Source organism: Alligator mississippiensis, chromosome 2, assembly GCF_030867095.1.
Source record: "Alligator mississippiensis isolate rAllMis1 chromosome 2, rAllMis1, whole genome shotgun sequence".
In the NCBI taxonomy this organism is placed as follows: domain Eukaryota; kingdom Metazoa; phylum Chordata; order Crocodylia; family Alligatoridae; genus Alligator; species Alligator mississippiensis.
The window spans coordinates 164,878,886-164,900,174 of NC_081825.1; the positions used below are offsets into that span (position 1 = coordinate 164,878,886).

At 47.3% G+C, this 21,289-nt stretch overlaps 1 protein-coding gene across 1 annotated transcript in view; it reads right to left on the reverse strand.

The window, feature by feature from the left end:
- Positions 1 to 17,806, reverse strand: part of PARM1 (prostate androgen-regulated mucin-like protein 1) — a 65,979-nt gene extending 48,173 nt beyond the window's left edge. Inside the window, exon 1 of the mRNA XM_059722356.1 lies at positions 17,673 to 17,806. Coding sequence (XP_059578339.1) covers positions 17,673 to 17,715 — 43 coding nt within the window. The 5' untranslated portion in view covers positions 17,716 to 17,806. The remainder of the gene's footprint in view (positions 1 to 17,672) is intronic.
- Between the last annotated feature and the right edge of the window lie 3,483 nt (positions 17,807 to 21,289).

Consider the following 21,289-nt stretch of genomic DNA (forward strand, 5'->3'; position numbering starts at 1 on the left):
CACACACCCCTCCAAATCTATCTGCTCCTCCACCTACCCAACTTATTTCAATCAGGCTCCCATGACCAGTAAACACTGGTAAAGCCAGCTCCAAGAGTGGTTTGCAAGACGAGGTGGAGCCTCTCTGATCCCTCTAAGTCCCCATGCAGACCCCAGTTTCCCCCAAGCTCTTTCATCCCACCCGCCCCTCCCCCTACCCCAACTGACCATTTTTAACTCAATCTAACCCCCCAAAATTCTAGCCACAACATCTATGCAAAGCCTAAGGGCCTAACCTTTAGGAAGAGGATGTGACTAGCTGCAGCTTCTTTCTCTTGTGTTTAGGCTGTAACTCAATGCAAAAAAAATAAGTCTGAAATCCAAGTGGGAAAGTCTTTAGGCAACCCGTGAAGTCCCTTGCCCTTTGAGTACAAACCTCATGTCTGGCAGTTCTTCTGTCCCACCCATGTACCACCTTATAGGTCTCATGAATCAATAGAAGTATATCTGCTGCACTACCTAAAGGCCTTCTATGCCAATGTGCTGGCCCATCTTGCCTAACATTAGAGAATCTCCAAAAATGAAAGCTGGTGCTTCTGGTGTTTCACTCAGGTGCTAAAAAGAATCTTGTATGTTCAAAGCTCATGTATCCTAGTGGTTAACAACTCCTACTAATGCTCCAGTATGGCATGCATAAATATAAGCTCTCTCCATTTCCACCTGAGCAAAGCATGTGTTCCTCACCAAGAACTCCTTGCAGAAGAAAACAGGAGTGTCAGAGCTCTTCATCAAATTAATTGAACTAATAGAAAAAGCATCCAGCTCCATTCTCCCCTTGTGTCCTTCTCAGAACTCTCTAAACAATTGAAAATAGAATATAAAGAACAAAACAGCTCATTACTGCTTCTTCAGCACTGCCCTTGAGTTTGTTGGTCTTTACATTTACTTGAAATGTTAAAGCTTTGAATGTTAAGTGGAAAAAAATATATAGCTGTGCTTTAAAACATGACAGTAGCTACACTAAGAAAACCAACAACTGTTGAATTGAGGGCTATTATACTGTGATAGCTGATGACTAGGTTTATCATCTCAGGAGTAAAATAATGATGGAGATACAATTTCTCTTTCAGTTCAAAGAAAAAAATATTAGTATGATAAATACTTCCCTCCTTTTCTACCTATGATGGACAATGGAAAAATGTGATTATATGAAGTGTCTCATTATGCACTAGGCAAACTTTTTAGTTTCATCTTGCTCTGGCAAAGCAAAGTTCTCTGCGTTACTAAAGTCTTTTAAAGAGTGAGCAGGAGGAATCTGTATTTTAAAAAATCTTTTGATTAATGTATTAGGCAAAGAATGGGGGGCACCTAATTTTTTTTGTGGTATACATCTCAGTTTAAGTAGAGGATGTCTGGAAGAATTCCTGTACTTTTTGCATATGTTCTGAAGCTGCTTTGAGACTAGAAATAAACTAGTTTGCATTATTTTAGACTCATACCATTGTCCAGTGTTGTGTTGGAAATTGGCTATAGCAAATACAAATGCCATTAGGAGTCAAAAAATCAAATCTGTGCTGGGAGAAGATAAAGTGTCACATACTGTAAGTAAAGCAGCAGTCATTCATTTTGGATGGTGTCTGTATCCTGCCTGGGAGCAGGGGGAAGCACAGTGGTTTCCCAAGGTCCTTTCTAGCCCTATTATCTGTGACTTCTCTGATTATTGCTTCTTTTTCAGTGATCTGAGGTATTTAGCAAATCAAACTGTGAGACTTTTTAAAAAATGAGGGATAAACTGAAAGACGATCTAAGTTAGCACATTACAAAAAAAGAATCTCTGGGTATAACCTGTTCTGACGTAAGAGGAGACAAACATAGTACAGTATAGCATAAGGTATTCTTGCTCAATAACAAAATGTCCTGTTGAACAGCTCAACAAATTAGGGCTTATTCCCACAAACCCTCAGGCATATGTATGCTGTCATTATAGGTGGGTGTTTTGGGTGGATGTGACTCCTAATTATTAAACTAATTAACTGATTTGATTTCCTGAGTCTGCAAACTGTCTGCAGGAGAGATGTTTAAATAGGTGATGCAAGTAAACTAATGTATTAACAGCTAAAATTAGAGCAGAAAACTGAAGCCCAATAGTACAGCCATGTGAAGTCCGAGAGATGGAAATGTTCACTCACAACCTGCTGATGGATTTTAAATGTTGCAAGAAATTTCCTCCATCTTCAAAATATCTGACTGACACCTAGAGGGGAAACTGCCATCACAAGTTGTTTGGGTCAGTCTAAATTACTGACCAGGTTCTGGGGCTGCTAGGCATTCTTTATGCACTTGTTTCTCGACTGGTAGAAGATAGAGCAACTAAGATAGCAACTAAGTGAGAGGCATGAACTTTTGTAAGCAACGATCTACTTTGCCAGATGCTAGACTATCTGGGCTGCAATAATACCACTGACTTCAATAGGCACCATGCTGTACAGTTTTGCTCCCTGCTTTCCACACAGGATTAGCTCTGATGTTTCCTTTGTATTGCCTTTCTACATGAGGCTTGGTTGCATCTTCCATAAGGAAAAGCCACCAGCCCTGGAGAGATGAACTTGCTTCTTTTATTCCATTGTCTGTATTTAAGGAAACCTAACTATAAAACACAGGACTGGGGAAGTACAAACCTGCTGCCCTGAGCTGCATACTCATCTCCTCAACCACATATAAGCGGGGTCTGCTGAACCCCAGATGTGCTTCTCTGCAGTAGCTGAACTTCTCTGGCCATCTTCTACCATGAGTGCATTATTTTAGATTCACAGCTACTGGTGTCTTGCTATTGTTGGGTGCCCTGGCTGAATCAGCATACCACATTGATGCCCTAGAAGATGGTTATCTTCTTTGCAACATGAGGGTGACAGATGTCTGGAATCCCTGACCATCCTCTCTGCAGGTCTGTGCATCATAGTAGTCTTCAACTGGAATCTCACATAAAATCAAACCCATTTTGAGCCCAATTCAGCCTCAGGTAATGAGGCTCCTATTGCATGTTATGGATTGGGCTCAGCCTTCAGTCAAGTTAAGGTCCTTTTGCAATGCCACTGCTAAGATTTCTAGAACTCTACTAAATTCCATTAACAGCATCTACAAAAAGGGGGATAAGGGGGGGGGGGGGAGTGAGGGGGGGAGCACTGCCAGTACAGTAATTATCTCAATCAATTAGGCATATGGTTTCCTCCTCTCATGTAATTTGCTGGCTTCTATGCAGTGATCCAGAGCACAGAACCAAACAAGCACAATGTACTTTTGAAGTTCCTTATAATTCATTTACAGTGGCTCTGCAAAACCATCAGTACTTTGCTTCTAATCATGGCAGCATAACGCGTTTTCAAAAGGCAGCTGAACGCATTCCAGGAAGAGAGGCTGTAATTGAAGTAACTGGATCACTAAAAGCAATAGGGGGATGGCTGGCCAAAGCTAATGAAGCATTGTTGTGGAACAAGAACAAAGCAAGCACTGATGCCGTTATTCAGAAGAGCAAAGAGAGGGCTATGCTACATTGTACAGAATCACCTGGAAGCAGAAAGCCTGTGTTCACTAGCAGCTTGTTTTAGCATCAGTCCCCCACCCTGATCTTCAAAAAGCATCTTGATGCCCATCTTCTTCAGATCATCTGACCCCAGTGGTCTTTCCTACCCAAGTGTAGGGGGGCTGGACCCAATGATCTGTAAAGTCCCTTCCAGCCCCTAAAAACTATTAAATTAAGCCAGCTGACCAGTTGATCCCATTTCTTCTGCCCTAATCTCCAGCCAGCGAATCTCCAGGGAACCAGTGAACAGAGAGTGCCAAGAGGGGAAACAGTTTGTTGGCAGTTCGCTGACCAGTTTGCAGGTAGTAGCATAGTCCATTACCACACAATCGCTCTTGGGCATGGCGGCAACTCGTCGTACCCGCAGGCATCCCGGCATCGCTGGGACCTCCACCCAGACAGAGCCCATGGCCCTGGACTGTGGGAGCTGCCTGGCATGGCTGCTGGCAACGGCACATGGGGCCACCCCCACTTGTAGGGTATGCTCCCTGATGGAGTCTCTGGAGGGCTGAGTGTGGGAGCTTGAGGGGGAAGTACATCAGCTACGCACCATCAGGGCCCATGAAGATTACATCGACAGCTATTGCAAGGCCCTACTCCAGGAAAAAGAAGTAGAGAAGAAGAAGGTGGAGGAGAAGGTGGCCACGAAGAAGACTGGCCACAAAGACCCTCCCGGAGCTACCTGGAAGACAGTAGTCTCCAGATCCACAGCATGCAGAGCTAGAGCTACTACTCCCCTGACGCTGCATAACAGGTACACTCCCCCCAGCACACATGAGGAGACTCCAACACAGACACCAGAGAGGGAAATAAGTACTCAGAAGGCAAGTACTCCCACCCCTAGGAGGGGACACTGGGTAGTGGTGGGGGTGGGACTCTCTTCTGAGGAGCACGGAAGGACCTGTCTGCCATCTGGACCCCTTGGCCCGAGAGGTCTGCTGCCTTTCTGGGGCCCACATCCAGGACATTGTAGAGAGGATCCCCAGGCTTGTCTGTCCCTCTGACTGCTACCCCATGCTCCTCATCTATGTGGGCATGAATGACATGGCCAGGAGTAATCTGGACTGGGTCATGAGTGACTATAGGGTTCTGGGGGCTGGGTTCAAGGGACTGGAGGCTCAAGTAGTTTTTTTTTCTGTGCTGCCTGTTGCAGGCCACGGACCCAAGAGGGAAGGCTGTGTGGAAGAAGTAAACAGACACCTCCAACAGTGGTGCTACTGTGAGGGCTTCGGTTTCTTTGACCACAGCACGCACTTCAGGGAGAGAGGACTCCTGGGATGAAACGGCATCCACCTCACATGGAGAGGTAAGTCCCTGTTCTCAGCCAGGATGGCTGATCAACTGAACAAGGCTTTAAAATGACTTTGCTGGGGGATGGGAAGACTCCAAGTAGAGCATGCCTGGGGACTGTCACAGGAAAGATCTCACGTGAAGGACACTAACACAACTGTTTTTGAAAATGTTAACGAACGGTTCTCCGACAGCGTGTCAGGAAATCAAGGGTGTCAGTTGGGGGCCTCAGCTGCCTGTACATCAGTGCCAGAAGCATGGGGAACAAGCAAGAGGAGCTAGCCCTCTTGCTCTCAAGTGGGCAATATGACCTGGTAGGGATTACGGAGACCTGGTGGGACTCCTCACATGACTGAAGCATAGCCATAGAGGGCTACACCCTGCAGAGAAGGGACCGAGCAGGGAGAAAAGGTGAAGGGGTAGCTCTCTATGTGAGGGAGCAGTACACCTCTTTGGAGACTGACATTGGCTCCAAAGATAAGCAGCTTGAAACCCTTTGGGTCAAACTTTGGGGGCAGGCCAAGGTGAGAGAAACCTAACTGTGGGTGTTTACTACAGACCACCGAACCAAGAAGAGGAGCTTGATCTGGAGTTCTCTCGAGAACTGACAGAGGCTGTGTGTGCAAGGGACTTGGTTGTCATGGGCGACTTCAATTACCCAGACACAGATTGGGAAGAACACTCGGCTAGGTTGGATCGGTCATTTAGCTTCGTAATTGTAATCGAGGAGCTCTTTCTGACCCAGGAAGTGCAAGGGCCAACCACTCTCCTAGACTTGGTCTTGGCCAAAGGAGATCATCTGGTACGTGGCTTGAACATCGAGGGTAGCCTGGGCGACAGCAACCATGAGCTCATCAGGTTCACTGTCTGCTGCAATACTGACAAATCAACTAGCAGGACTGAAGTCATGGACTTCAGAAATGCTGACTTCAAACAGGCTCAGGACATTAGTAGGGGAAGTGATACGGGACTAGGCACAGAAGGCAAATGGGGTGCATGAAGAGTGGTCGTTCCTCAAGGACACAATCCTCAAAGCACAAAAGAAAACCGTTCCCATGAAGAGGAAAGGTAGGAGAAGGGCTGGCAAGCTCTCCTGGCTCAATAGGGACATTGTGGTCCTCTTGAAAAAGAAAAAAAAAAAAGAGGCATACACACAGTAGAAGCTAGGGACAGTTGTCAAGGAGGACTATACAACAGTGGTCTGCACTTGAAGAGAAATAATTAGGGAAGACAAGGCAGCGACAGAGTTTAAGTTAGCCAAGGGAGTCAAGAACAATAAGTCTTTTTTTTAGGTATGTAGGGAGCAAAAGGAAAACAAATGGAAGTGTGGGGAACACCTCAGGACAGCTGGTAATGGACACTCAGGAAAAAAACTGAACTGCCAAATGCCCATTTTGCTTCAGTATTTCATGGATCAGTGGGAAAGACAAGCAAGATACGGATTACAGAGGGCATGGTGGGAATAACAGCCTTCCCACTGTGGATGCTGAGCTGGTGCAAAACCAACTAGAAAAGCTAGACATTTATAAGTCAGCAGGACCGGACGGACTTCACCCAAGGGTGCTGATAGAGCTGGCTGAGGTCATTGCAGACCCCCTGGCAAAACTCTTTCAGAAATCGTGACACACAAGGGAGATCCGTGATGATTGGAACAGGGCCAACATTGTGCCCATCTTCAAGAAGGGAAAGAGGGAGGACCCAGGCAACTACATGTCAATCAGCCTAACCTCCATCCCCGGGGAAATTCTGGAAAAATTCATTAAAGAATCTATGTATGATACGCTCATTGAGGGTAAGATTCTGAATGACAGCCAGCATGGCTTTGTCATGGGTAGGTCTTGTCTAACTAATCTCATTTCCTTGTACGAACAGGTCTTTTGTCACCTGGACACGGGAGAGAAAGTCAACATTATATACCTAGATTTCCAAAGGGCTTTTGATTTAGTATCCCACGATATCCTTGTGGAAAAACTAGAAGACTGTGGGCTTAACTGCTCAACAGTTTGGTGAGTGGAAAACTGGCTACATGGTAGGACTCAGAGAGTTCTCATAAATTGATCTGTGTCATCCTGGCGACAAGTGGCCAGTGGTGTCCCTCAGGTGTCTGTGCTTGGATCGGTGCTTTTTAACATCTTTATCAATGATTTGGATATGGGGGTGAAAAGCTTACTGGCCAAGTTTGCGGACAACACCAAGTTATGGGGGAGCGTGGTCATGCCAGAAGATAGGTTGCAAATACAGGCGGACCTGGACAGGCTGGAAAGCTGGGTGGACCAAAACCAGATGAAGTTCAACACTCAGAAGTGTAAGGTGCTTCATCTGGGGGCAAACAATTCCCAACGTACCCACAGGCTCGGTGGTGAGAATTGGACATGCACCACAGCCAAAAGGGACCTAGGGGTAGTGATCAACCATTGCATGAACATGAGCCAGCAGTGCGATACTGTAGCCAGCAGGTCAAACAACATTCTGGCATGCATTAACTGTTGCATCTCATGCAAAACCAATGAAGTGATACTCCCACTGTACTCCCCACTAGTGAGACTGCAGCTGGAGTACTGCATCCAGTGCTGGGCGTCGAACTTCAACAAGGACATGGGAAAATTTGAGAGGGTCCAGAGAAGAGCCACCCATATGATCAGGGACTTGCAAGACAAGCAATATGAGTAGAGGCTGAGGGACTTGGGCCTCTTCAGCCTATAGAACAGAAGGCTGAGAAGGGACTTAGTAACAGTTTACTGCTACATCAGGGGAGTACATCAAGAACTTGGTGAACAGCTTTTCTCCAGGGCACCCCGGGGAAGACCAGGAGCAGTGGATACAAACTCCTGGAAGGCCGCTTCGGGCTCAATTCCAGGAAAAACTCCTTCACAGTCAGGGTGTCCAGACTGTGCAATAAACTCCATCCAGTGGTGGTGCAGTCACTTACCCTGGAGATCTTCAAGAGGGGACTGGGCAATCACCTAGCTGGGGTCACTTGACCCCAGTTGTCTTTTCCTGCCTACTGCAGGGGGACTGTACCCAATGATCTACCAGGTCCCTTCCAGCCCCTAACAATCTATGAATCTATCAATCTACAACCCACCACAAAAACAAGGTTATCAACTTCACTATTAAATACAACCTGGAACCAAGCTTTCCTTAGGCTTAGCTTTAGCAACACAGGAAAAAATTAACTTGTGCAGTGGATTTAGAACATTTAAAAATCCAAAGTAGGAGTTTGGTGCAATTCCTACCACAACTCCTTTCAAAGCTTCCACAAAGTTCATGTGGAGTAGACCTGAACCTGAAATACAGGAGTGAGAGCCAGCTACATTTTTTTTTAATTGACCTACATTTGGTTCTCATCAAGCTTCCCATTGCCAGCTTGTGAAAGCAGCTACTGAACCATCAACCTGCAGTTTCTGTTTTATTTCCCCCTAGAATATCAATTGCTGTTGGTGGTAGCAATGGGAGGCTGCAGTTGCTAAAAGATTTCAGACAGCAGGTAGAGGGGAACTTCTTGCTCTGCTCCATCAGTGGTTGAGGTGGTAGAGCTGCATAGGTGTCAACTTGAAAAAAAAACCAATTTAGGGGTTCTCATGCCCTTCCCATTACATTCACTGATTAAAAATTATAGCAAAAACCTTTATCATATGATCTCTCTCACCTTTGACATGTGCTTTCATCAGCAGTGAAATCAACCCTAATCAGTGTTAGGGTTCTGAGCCAATAACCTATTGTCATGAGAGAAAAGCTTGCAGAAAAAGTGGTCAAGAGAGGGCATTATAAGCAGTCTTCAAATATCTGAAGGCCTGCCATCAAGAAGAGGGGAGATAGTTCTCCCATGATGTTGAGGGCAGGATGCATAGCAATGGCTTGAAACTGCAATAAAATAGATTTAGATTGGATATCAGGGAAAACTTATCCACCGTTAGAACAGTGAGGCAGTGAAATAGACTGCCTAGGGAAGTTGTGGAGTCTTCATCACTGTAGGGCTAGGGACAAAAATTACATATAAACTGGTTTAAGTGATGATCAGAAACTGGTTTAAATCTGTAACAGATGTTCAGTGCACATAAACCAGTTTGAAAATGCCTGAAACCGGTATGAGATAAACCTAGTTGAATATAGCATCAGACTTAACTGATTTGGGTCAAACCAGTTCATGCAATGTCTGTCCCAGACCCCTTGCTGGTTTAAGATAAACCAGAGTCCCCCAACATCACAACATGCTCTCTGCTCCACAGCAGAGCTGGCCCCTCCCATCTGCTCCCTTGCAGGAGCTCAGGGAAGACTTGCAGGCACAGAATGTCGCCTGGCTTCTCCCTGCTAAGCAGGGATTATTCCCCCCACCCTTTGCCTTATGCAGACAGCATATCTAGCTCAGTATTATCTAGCAGACCACATGCTGACTACAGTCCATGCTGTCGGAGACGACAAAGGCAGGCAGGCTTTTTGGAGCTAATCAACACAAATTGATGCCTACCTGGCTGGGGTCATTTGAGCGCAGTTTTCTTCCTGCCCAGGCAGTGGGTCAGACCTAAAGATCTACAAGGTCCCTTCCGACCCTACTTCTATGATTCTATGAACATGTAGCTTAATGTCCTTCCTTGAAAGAGCTGTTTAAGAAGAGCTGCATTAGTTAATGGAGAGAGGCTTTGTTTTCTTAATGGGTTGATAAACACTGAGTTAGGGATGATAAACATTCCCTGCTGGACAGCTTGGGGGGGGGGGGGGTAAATAATCAGAGCATCCTGCCCGGATCTGGCCATGACCCACTCAGCTCAGCTTTGTTGAAGCGAAGGGAGGGCTACTCTAGCACCCCCCCGGCTTCTAGCCTGAGCCACTTCAGGCATGTGCCTGATTTTTTTCAGTCCAGAGGGGATGTCTGTACACTTACAAAGTGATTTAGCCTAGCCAGGTTAGACTAACCTGCAAAAGATTGAATCAATTCAGGTTCAGGCTTTCTGAATGTCTGCCCCTAGCCTAGGTGTTCAAGGCGAGTCTGGACAAGCATTGGTCAGGGATGATGTAATAATGGCTGGAGTGTTGTTAAGAGCAATAGGTATAGGAGAAGGGTTATACAGCCCAGGAGAAGGGTTATACAGCTCAGAGCAGGTAGAGAACGAAGCAGAGCTCCACAACTGGCTTGGTTATGAATGAAGATTAAAGGAGATGGGATAAATTTACAGAAGGAATAGGATGACAGAGGAGAGTTCTAGCTTTCCATTCAAGGTACCTGATGTGTGGGGTTGTGCTTATAATCACCAAGTTGCAGCGTAGAGTGGAGGATGTTTGGTTTTCCCCATACTTCAGGGTTTTGCTGGTTGCCACATAGGGCTAGGAAGGATTTGTTTCCTCCTTCCTGTTGCTATATTATGTGGTTTGTTTGTTTGTTTTTTGCTTTCCGAAGAAACAGCCAACATATAAAACAGCCAAGGGTGAGGACTTTGACTGAGGTATGCCAGTGCTCCTGCTGGGACTTAAAAAATTTTGGATGTTATTGATTACAGGGTCTTGCTCCTTTACTCTGGGTAAGACCAGTCACCACATCATTTGGGGTCAGAAAAGAATTTTACCTATGGTCACACTCGCATGGAGGTTTTTTCCTTCCTCTGTGGTGGGGAGCATGGTCCTCTTCCTTGGATCTCTTGGGTACATAGCAGGACATCCTGGGATAAGAGCACTACAGAGTAGTTCTCAATTTTCTCTTGCCTAGTTCAGAGTCAGACCAATGGTAGTGCACTGCTGCACACCTCATTTTTGAAGGACTGGCATTAATACCCAGAGACTCCTATTGTTTCCACTTTGACTTGCTCTTATCCATCATTTCTGCAAGGATGAAAGTAAATGCCCAAAGGGCCAGAGACTAAGACTGTGTGAATAATTGGTTTTTCAGCTGGGCAAGTGGACCTGTGGGAGATGGGGTGCAGGGAGAAAGGAATAAATAGATTTTCAGGTTGACCCAGTCCCAAACTATTCAGAATGAAAAAAGTTCGTTTTTGTGGCTGAATACAGCTAGAGCTCAAAAGGAGAAGTGCTGCAGTGGGAGGAGCTGGAGAATCCTATTGTAACTGTTGGGGTTAAAACTCTTTGAATTCAGAGCTAATCTCATTGGCTGTATTCAAATAACAGCATCACAGAAAAATAGGGCTTGAAGGGACCTCAGGAGGTCAGCTAGCAGAGAATCCTGTCCTCAATACAGGTTCATCCTTATTTAAACTATCCAAGTGTCTGAAAGGAGCCAGACATTAAGGAGTATAGCCAATCAGTACGAACCCACCTGGCTTTACCTTCTCTACTTCTAATAGAAGAGTGTGTCCTCTTCTGGCTGCCTGAATGCAAACTTACAAAACCAGGAAACACCTGCATTTGGAAAATGGATCAAGGCTGCTGGGGAAATATGGGGAATGAGAGATGATCATCCTGACACGTGAACCTTCAATGACTACCTAATCTGGTGCCTTACCTCTAGTAATGAGCTTCTCTACAGGTTATTCTCCTACTGATTAAGCATAATGTTGTACGTAGTTAGACAAATCCACTGGACACTACAGAGCAAAATCCCATCACTCAAAGTGCTGTCAAATGTCTAACAGGCCTTCTGCTCAACTTGTAGACTAAGGGCTACATGCATTGTTTGGTGTGTGTGGAACTGGCAGGATGAATGTTAGTATGCACAGGGGATCCACAGGAGTGTGAAATCTGGCCTTTAATTTCTGAAAGGTACATCTCTGTCTACCTCCATGTCAAAATACCAAACTTCTGCAGCAGTAGCTTTCATTGAGATCTCTGAACACTTTTGGAGGTTGATAGGGAGAGGGGCAAGAAGTCCATATTCCTCATTTTTTCCTACTCCCCCGCTCTTCCCCCCCCCCCTTATTTTGGCTTAAACCTTCCAAACAAAGTTCCCTGCTGGATGGAGAATAGATTTGCCCGACTTTAGCCTGGGGGGGGAAAAAAAAAATCACAAGCAACTAAAAATGAACCCCTGGAATGAAAATGTGTGTATAAGCTCAATTAGGCATTGCAGCACCTGTGCTGAGCGTTTGGCTATATGCAACCAGCTATATGTATGTTATGTATTTGGGTTCAGAATATGCTGTATGAAGTTACCAACAGCTTTCAGGCTTCACCAGTCTTTACTCAATTCAAGGTGAAACCTGAAAGCTGGTGGCACCTTATGTTTTGAAATGGAATTGACAGCAAATGTGCTACTTCCCTGGCCTTGTCAACCCTAACTGAAAGAGTACAAATATGTTAGAAAAGTTGATTTTTTTTTCCTTTTCCACAACAGCATCATACCAGCACGTGGGTAGACACATGTTTTATTAAAGCCATCTTCTGTCAGGATTTTCCACTGAGCAGTTACAGCAAAATGTTGCATGTATCCTGCCACTGTGCTGTGCTATAAGAATTGCTATTTTCTACCAAGCTGAGATGCAAAGCTTACAATATATATGAGTAAACAATGTGTACATGAATGTAACAGCTGCACAACTAGAGCGCAACGCAGCCAGTATTTAGAGGTCCCAGGGTCTTCTCTTACATAGATGGGTGCCTGCTGGTTCTGTAAACTACAATGGAGTCTCTGGCTTTGGGTTGATTTATTCGATTTTGCCAATAAACAAATATCATTTAAAAGAAATGCACTTCCGACTGTTTACTTGGTCACACTTTTGGGGTACTATGCAAAACATTTTTTAAAAGGTTAAACAATGCTGTTAGCATATTACAGACATGGGCTGTATGTGTTACAGACAGCTACATGCATGCCAGTAGAATGTTTTTTCCCCACGGTAAAAAGCAACCTGTTGGACTTGTCAGCCATTTATTATTTAAACTTTAATCTACTGTAAACTAGATGAATACATCCTTCATATGAACTGTTATAATTATTACAGTAATTAAGGTGTATTTTGTAATTGTAATGAAGTCTTAATGATAAGTGAAATCACTAAGCTATCTTTCAGCAATGCAATGAAACTGTAATGCTCTCATAGATCAGTTTCTGAAATACCATAGTTGAACTTGGCCAAATGTGTACACACATGCACCGACGTGCAAACACAGAAGAGAAAGAAAAGAGAGAACCTTTCATTTAGCAGAAAGACACAGATGCATTTAAAAATGGGCTGCATGACTTGGCATGAATTTCTAGTCCCAGCAGTAGATTTTAAAGAATGCTCTCTATCTGCAATTAAATAAATTCCTGCAGCATTTCCTGCTACTAGCCATTTCCTGCTACTAGCCATCAGTTGGGGACAATGTCCAGAAATTTCTCTTACACCTGTCAGTGTTGGACCAGTCTGCACACACTAAAATTTCACTTCAGGTGGTCTCAAGGCTTTAATCAAATGCCTGTCAGTAAAAGGATATTACTCAGCCACCTCACTGGAACATTGATGACTGGCAAACATTTCTACTGTGCTTGAATGTTTCAGCTCTTTTAGGCATGGCTGATCCTCTTATCGTCTCATGGAAGTCACTGGACCTCCTCCTGTCAAGAAAGCTATCCATATGCTTTGTTTGGCAGGATCAGGTCCCTTAAACATTTAAGTATTGTATATTCTAATGCTTGCTATTTCCATACTGTGTTCACCAGCAATTAAGAGCAAAGCCTTTCATTCCGTTAAAAGGATAAGCAAGGATGCTTTAGGCTGTAGCCTGATTCATGTGCATATTGCATCCTTATGTTTGATGGGTTAGATGTAGTAACCAAATAGGTTTGGTTGGAAATTATCCAATGAAAGCATATTTCATCACAAAACAACATCAGTCATCAAAAGCAAACTTTTTTTTTTTTGCAAGGAGATAGCTATCATTAGACGTTTTCTCATGGATGGAATTTCTCATCAAAACAAGGGGGAGAGAGAGGAGGAGAGGTATAACTTGCCAAGACTGTGCTCTGGGCATTCTCCATTTCCCCCCTCCTCTTGTGCCTTCCTTGCAAAGCCTCTGGCTCTGGTTCTGCCTCCCTAGGCTCTGGCAGCAAAGAGGAGAAAAGCTGTGGTGGCGGCACAGAAAGAGTAGATGGGAGTTTGCTGCTGCTGAGGAGAGATATCACCTCATTATCTTGCTGCAGACACTTGTGTCCAGCACCCACAAAAAACCAAGTTTTCAGCAGCAAAAATGTGCATGACATCGTCCTCCCTCCCTCCCCCAATCCCACAGCAGAAACTACATTTCCCACAATGTCCTTCACTTTCACACGCTCTGTTGCTGTGCCTTCCCCCTGCCAGAGCTGCCCACCCATCTTTCTACCACTGAGAGAAGGAAATATTTACTGGAGTTAGAACTTAACCCTCAGTTTCCTAATATTCCCAGGTGAGTGCCATGACCACTGGGCTACCCACCCATGCTCCCTTCCTTATTCAATGGATATTTAAGTATTTGTACAAAGTAAAGCAACTCCAACACAAAATGGTGAGATCTACCCCTGAATAGCTAACAGCCTGCTTATGAGTGGATTCAGCTAGGGTGTGAGGTGAGTGTGATGTTTGCAAATCTCTGGTCTAAACCAGTAATACTGTATAACTAAGAGGTGTGACTAGGGCAACAGCCCTGGGCAATGACTGGGCAGGGGGCCAAAAAACAGCAGCTGTAACTGCCACCAGTCTAGCTGCAGCTTCTGGTGCATGTGCCACCACTGCCCAAGGTGCAGACCTGCTGAGTTATGCTGACCACGTAGATCTTGTTTTATCTTGGCTAGCTCCCCGACTTGTTTCCTAACTCAAACTGCAGGTGCTGTTCCTTCTCTCCCATGCCAATTACGATTAAAGAGTACAGCAGGTTATAAGTGTACATAAAGTGACTAGAGCCATTATGTTCTCCAGCTAATGTAATTGTCTGAAGTCATTGTCCCATCCTGATCTCTTGCCACCTCCCAGGTAAATCAGTGAGAAAGTGGGAACGTGAAACATCTCTCCATCAAACCGTTAATCACATGCCTTGTGGGGAAGGTTATCAGAGTTGTGTAATATTGATTCCTCAGACACCCATTTTTTTGGCTCTCTTCACACAATCATGTCAACCTTTGGCCTCACCCATTGGAATTACTTGCTTGTGAACATGATTATGACAAGGGCATGACCCAGCTTCCACTGTGTAGTTACCTGATTGCTGCCAGTGACGTCAGCTGGTGTTCCCAGGTCTCAGTTTCTTTACTCTTTCTTCTAAGTCAGTAAGGGCTAATCTTTTTGGCAGGTGTGCCACACATTAAGCTCCACACCCTCAGAGTGCCACTCTGATTCCCTTCCATTGCCGGATCTGCCACTCCGCTTTCTGCTCCCTGTCCTATTTATCACTGTGTTTCCTGCTCCCTCCCCAGTCTGCTGTGTGCCACATGCATAGGCTCCCTGTGCCACAGGTTAGATATCCCTGTTCTAATCCAAATCTGGATTTCCCTTACATCTCCCCCTCCCAACCACCATGTTTATGAGATATACCTGCTAGTGGGAACTGATGTGGCTGAAAAGGGAACATGGCTTTGGTGGAAGACTGAGATGTCTCCACCTGAATCCCTTGTTTAGCTCTTTTGACATCATTCACATCTCTGTTACTTCACTTGGTGTTCCATGGAATTGCTCAACTTCCTTGGTTTGTTTATCTATATTCCTCATCTCCCCAATCTACTACCACAGGCCTAGCCCTACCCATGCCAGAGCTTCCAGAAGAGACAAGCTTCTTTCTACTTCTGCAACAACTGAGGCAAAGGTCCTGTGGACAATGCTTTCCTTCACTACACAACCCTGATTCATCCTCAGAATCAGCCTGGCCCATACATAGCATGAGACAGGAGAAAAATGGTGTGAGGTCATGTAATTAGACTATATCAGGGGCGATGTGCACGCAAGTGCACGTGCACCCCCTGCACGTGGAGGTGCACCCCCTGCAAAAAGGTGCCACCGCTGCCAGTGGTGCCTGCAGGTGGTTACCAACTCTTGGTCAGCACTCGCCACCCCATGCCACTGACTGTGCTGGTGGCATCTGCAGGAGCTCCCCACTCACTGGGCTTCTGCTGCCACGCTCCTGCTGCTGGGCACAGCTGTGCCCCCTCAGCTGCCGGGGGCTCATGCTGTTCATAGACTATATCATAATTAATATGTACAAGGGGGCTGAATCAAGAGTGCACAATCATCTAACATTTGCTGACCTCTGGATGCTCCACTTTGCAACCTTCGTAACATTCTTTTAACTTCTTTTTGGGAAAACTATTGGACATGTTTTGGGGCATCAAGTGCCTTTCCTCAGGTCGAAGAAAGAGGCAGACACAGGCTGAGCTAAAGTCCGGTGAAGACTCCTTGTAAATGCAGACTGTTGCACGCTCAAAAGCTTGTCCAAACAGCTCTCCCAACGTAACCGTTCGACCAATAAAGGATATCATAAAAAAATCCTTTCCTTTTTTCTTGGGAGAAGTGCGAACCAGGCTTGGGGGCAGGGTGTGGAAATGTGCATTTTTTGGATCTGGGCTCTGTCCCCCAGTGCAGACTCCAGATACACAGAGAGGCTGCTGCCAAGTCCAGAAGGCATGAGGAAAAAAGGTAGGGGGGTAGCACCACATCCAACAGCTACTCAAGCCCTCTTTTCCATGAAGAGGGTAAGAGGAGATCCAGTCTGAGATCTCTGCATCCTATTTGTATGCAGCTCTTACCAATTTCTAGAGATGCAGCTGGACAGTATCGTTTAGAGGTGTTCTCAGGGACAGTGGCCCCAAATGAAAACTTTGTGGTAGGAATTTACTTTCCCAACATGCTGGGCTGGGTTGGATCAGGCCTATCTTTTCTAGTGAGGATTTTAAAAGGCTGTGCAACCAGTCCTGAAGACAGATGCTTTACTGATGAATAACTGAATCTCTCTCCCACCCTGTTTTTGTTTCTGTGTGCCACGGCAGATTATTTTTCAGTTACTTGTCCAACCTTTCACAGTGGCTACAACTGTGCAACTAATAAACTGAAAAACTAGAAGGTCCCACCCTGGAGAGACAAACTCCCACCCTCTTGGTTGCATATACTTAGTTGAGGGATCTCTGAATGTTTCCTGATCACCGCTGTCCTACTTGTTCAGCTCATGGAAATGCCACCAAGAAAAAACAGGGCTTTAATGCAGGTGCGGATGTTTACCAGCAAAGCAGACATGATTATTTAGGAACTAATATAAAAAGAAAGTATCTTTGCAAAGCTGCCCCGAAAAACCTGGACTCTCATGTCGACGGAAGTGATTACAGAGCAGAGGAGCATCTTCCTCTGCCATTGGAAACCATCCTCATTTTCTGAAGCCAGACACTCTACATAGGCGACTGGTAGCAGGTGCGCGGGCGTGCATGTGCCCCCCCCCCGACGGCCGACACTGATGCTGTCGGTAGGGCCGTTGCCATTGGCGGCTTCTGCGGGTGCCCCCAGATTCAGGAGGCACCAGTCACTCATGACCAGGCAAGCGGCAGGGAGCTGCCTAAAGCACAGATGCACCGACCTCCAACCTCACGGTTCACAAGGGGGCATTTGTGCGCTTCCTTCATCAAGCAACAGGCTGGAGTTGCGGGTCGCCAAACAGACAGCCAAGCCCCGGCCACGCAACACGCGCCCTCCGTCATGTCACGAGCCGCGTGTTTCGCGGAAGGCTCCGGTCCGGACCGGCCGGCTACAGCCTCAGTCCGCCACCTGCCCGGGCTCGGCACCACCTCCCTCAACGCCCCCGGGCGCCGGCGGCAGCGCGGAGCCTGCCCGGGAACCAGCCCTAAGCTCCGCACGGGCGCGGGCCCCCGCTCCGGTCCCACGCGGCTCACAGGGGGCGGCGGCGGCCCGCTGCCCCGGCCCGGCCCGGCCCGGCCCGCCCCGCTCACCTGCCGCCGCTACGAGGAGGGCCCGCAGAGCCGGGCAGAGCATGGTCCCCGCAGGCGGGCACGGCCGCGCGCTCAGCCCCGGCAGCCGCTGCACCGGCCGCCCGCCCGCGTCTGCTCCATCCCCGCGGGGCACTGCCGGAGCCCAGCCCAGCCCAGCGCCGCCCGCCGCCCACAGGCCCCGCCCCGCTCCGCTCCGCTCCCGCCAGCCAGCCCGACCCGGTGCCAGGGCGGCCCCTGCTGGGCAGGGCGCGGGCGCCGCCGCCACCGCCGACGCCGCCGCCGCCGCTCCCAAGAAGCCCGCGGGGCTGAAGTGCCCGCGGGAGCCTTCTCCTTTCGGCCAACCAAGTCGTGTCCAAGCTGGGGGCAGCGTTGCCTTCCCTCCACCAGAGAGAGGCGGGCTTGGCCTTGGCGGGGCAGGCTGGCACCTTAGCCCAGCTGGCTGAGGGAGGCGAGAACTTCCCTGGGCAACGGCCCGCTGGCTCAGGTGCTGTTAGCCCTTGTCTGCACAAGCTCAGGCCTCCCTGGGCGGGTTAGGCTCCGAGGTGCCAACTGGCCCTCCTGCTTCATGGTTTCCTTCAGCAGCGCTCTGAAGTCACCCACTTGGCTGTGACGTGACACATGACACACATGAGTGACTGGTGCCACCTTAGTTGGGGGCCGCATGCCCAGTCAGCAACTGGGGGGAGTCCCCTGTGGCCGATCATGCCGTCCAGGAAGCGGCCGCAGCGCTCCCACTCCCCAGCCGGTGCTCATAGGGGGGTCACTGGCACTCCCGCTTGCTCCCCTGCCTGTCACCTAAGCAGGGAGTGCAATATGTCAGGGGGTGCACCAGCGCTCTCAGGGGGTGCACGTGCACCCCCTATGCATAGCCACTGGTGGCATATGCTCTTTGTGCCTTGCATGGGCCTTGGGCCTGCGGGAGGTAGGGCCACAGATATATGAAATGCAAAGCCTTGCTGGCAATTTGCAAGCTTGAAGCTGCCTTTGATTCACAGTAAACACTGGTGACTAGAAAGGAACTTCGAAATATGGAAATACCTAGACTAGGGGGAAATGTTCCTAAAATTGTTCCTAAACTGAGAAGGAGAAATTCTGCTTTGCCATCCCACTTTGTGTCCGTGACTGTTGCCCCATTGCCAGGGCAGCACTACATTGTACTAGTTGCGTGGCAGTCCTGCCACGTAGTGTTAGCTCCTTCTGCTGGTCAGTGGTTCTCAATAGGGTGTCAGGGAACCCAAGGGTGCCATAAGATCCTTTGAAACTGCGGTTATTTGACCCCAGTAGTCTTTCCTGCGCAGAGCAGGAGAGCTGGACCCAATGATCTCACAAGGTCCCTTCTAGCCCTAAACTTTTGTGAATCTGCATGAATCTGTGAAAGGTGCTGGGGGTTTGAGGAGATAATCCAGCTGTGAGAAGATAAGCAGGGAAAGGCAGGCTCATGCTCTTCCCTGCCCAACTGTTCCTCTGCTTCTCACTTCCTAACCCTTCTGCATTGTAATCAATAAGCTAGGTTTTTTAACTGACTGCTGTTCAACTCACAAAGGTTACGGAGGAGTGCCTTGAGTCTAACAAGACTGAGAACCACAGTGCTAGGCACTGTTTGAGCACAAAGTAAAAAGTGGTCACTGTTCCTAGGAGTTTCTAGTCTCAAAAGACAAGAAAGATGGGTGAAGGACTGTGGAATGGCTACATGTACAGCCAGGTTGTACCAGCAGCTCCATGGCATGAAGGTTAGCCAAAATTAAAAATACATAGAATTTACTAGCGTAATGCCCAAACACACACTTGTGCTGTGTATGGCAGGGCATGTGCCTTTGGTTGCTGTCTACTATGTTTTTCTGTATTTATCTTTTTTTCCCCTCTTTCTGCTTCTCTGGCCTGTTGCTAAGGAGAACATGTCTTTTGGCCTTGTGGGCAAGATGACTCCTGTTGTTTTGGCCATGTGCTCTGCACATGGAAAGATGGGGCTTTGTATCTGGGTAAAATATCCTCTGGCATGAATGGCCAGGGGGAGCAAAGACTTTTAGGAGCTAGAATCCACCTACCCCTATCTGGGATGTGACCAATGCAGAAAGGGTAGTCAAGTTGGAATAGCAGGTCAAAGCAGACGTGTCTGGGATGGTGGATTCCCCTCCCCCCAATGAACATAGCTAACCCTGAGGGAGCCATTGGATCAATGGCACTGGGGCAGCCTATAAAGGAGGCTGTGCAGCCCCGTCCAGAGTCGGTTCTGTATAAGAAGCTTAGGGTGTTTTCAGGGGCGGATCTCCCATTGCCTAGTAAGGAGCTGTTTGAGGCCTGGTATTCCCATGCATCAGAGACCCTGATGCAGTGGCATGTACCAGGTTGGGACACATGGTGCTGCCTAATGGAGAGCCTCAGGGAGCCAGCCTTTGGAGTGGTCTGTGCATTAAAATGTAATGATCCTGTGATCACTATCAAAGGGTGTTTTAAGGTTTTACTAGGTATGTTTGGAGGAGCAGAAGGGGCCAATGAATTGTACATTAACTTTCATAGTACCTACCAAGATAAATGAGAAAAAGCCTCAGCTTATGTTTTGCAGCTGGAGAAGGTGCTGCCAAAGTTGATAGTCAGCAAAGGCCTCACCTCTGAGAAGGAGCAAACCTGGCTAGACTTAACCGGGTATTGATAGGAATGGTATATGGTGAAAGGATATTGGTAAACGTTAACCTTGCTAACCAAAGCCAGTCCCTCGGGTTTTAGTCAACTGGTAAAAGGGATCCAGGAGGAAGGGGGGTGGCCAGCAATGAAGGAGTCTATCCAGTTCCATAGCAAGACCACCCCTAAGTCCACAGTCCTTAGGGCCTTGGTAGTGGATATGTAAGATGTTCCATGTCAGTATGGGATTTTGGGGAAACAAGTGGCTGTGTTCTCAAGCAGGCTGTACAGGTCTGAACCCTTACATGTCCATTGGGGTCACTGGGGTCTCCCAGGAGACTGTCACCCTGCAACCCTGTAAGAATAATGGTGGTTCCCTGTTTTGCTCCAAGTGTGAAGAGGACAGGCATCTGGCTAGCAAGTGTGGGAATGTTAAGAATCTGACCCTGGTATGGCAGAAATTGAGGGCTGCCTGGGCAGAGTTGGGAAACAAGAGTGGGATAAGGTTGGGGAGTTGCCTGAACCCCTGAGATCCCAAGATTCCCACCCTCCGGGTTTGCCTAGAATGCTCCCTACAGCATTAGTGGGACACCAAGCAGAAGTCAAAATGAGGATTGAGGAAAAAGTGTCCTGTAATGCTGGACAGTGGGTCTCAAGCACTCATCATTTTTCAGTCATGTTAAGATCAGTCTGAGACACATGCCCATGCAGACTTTGACTGGTCTGGACTTAGAAAACAGAAAATGAGGACTGGAAGGGACCTCAGGAGGTCATCTAGTCCAACTGCCTGCTCAAAGCAGGACCGTCTCCCAACTATATCATCCCAGCAAAAGATTTGTCAAGCCAGGTCTTGAAAACCTCTAAGGATGGAGATTCCACCACCTCTCTAGGTAACCTGTTCCAGTGTTTTACTACCCTCCTAGTGAGAAAGTCCTTCCTAATATCTAACCTAAAGTTCACTTGCTGCAACTCGAGACCATTGCTCCTTGTTCTGTCAT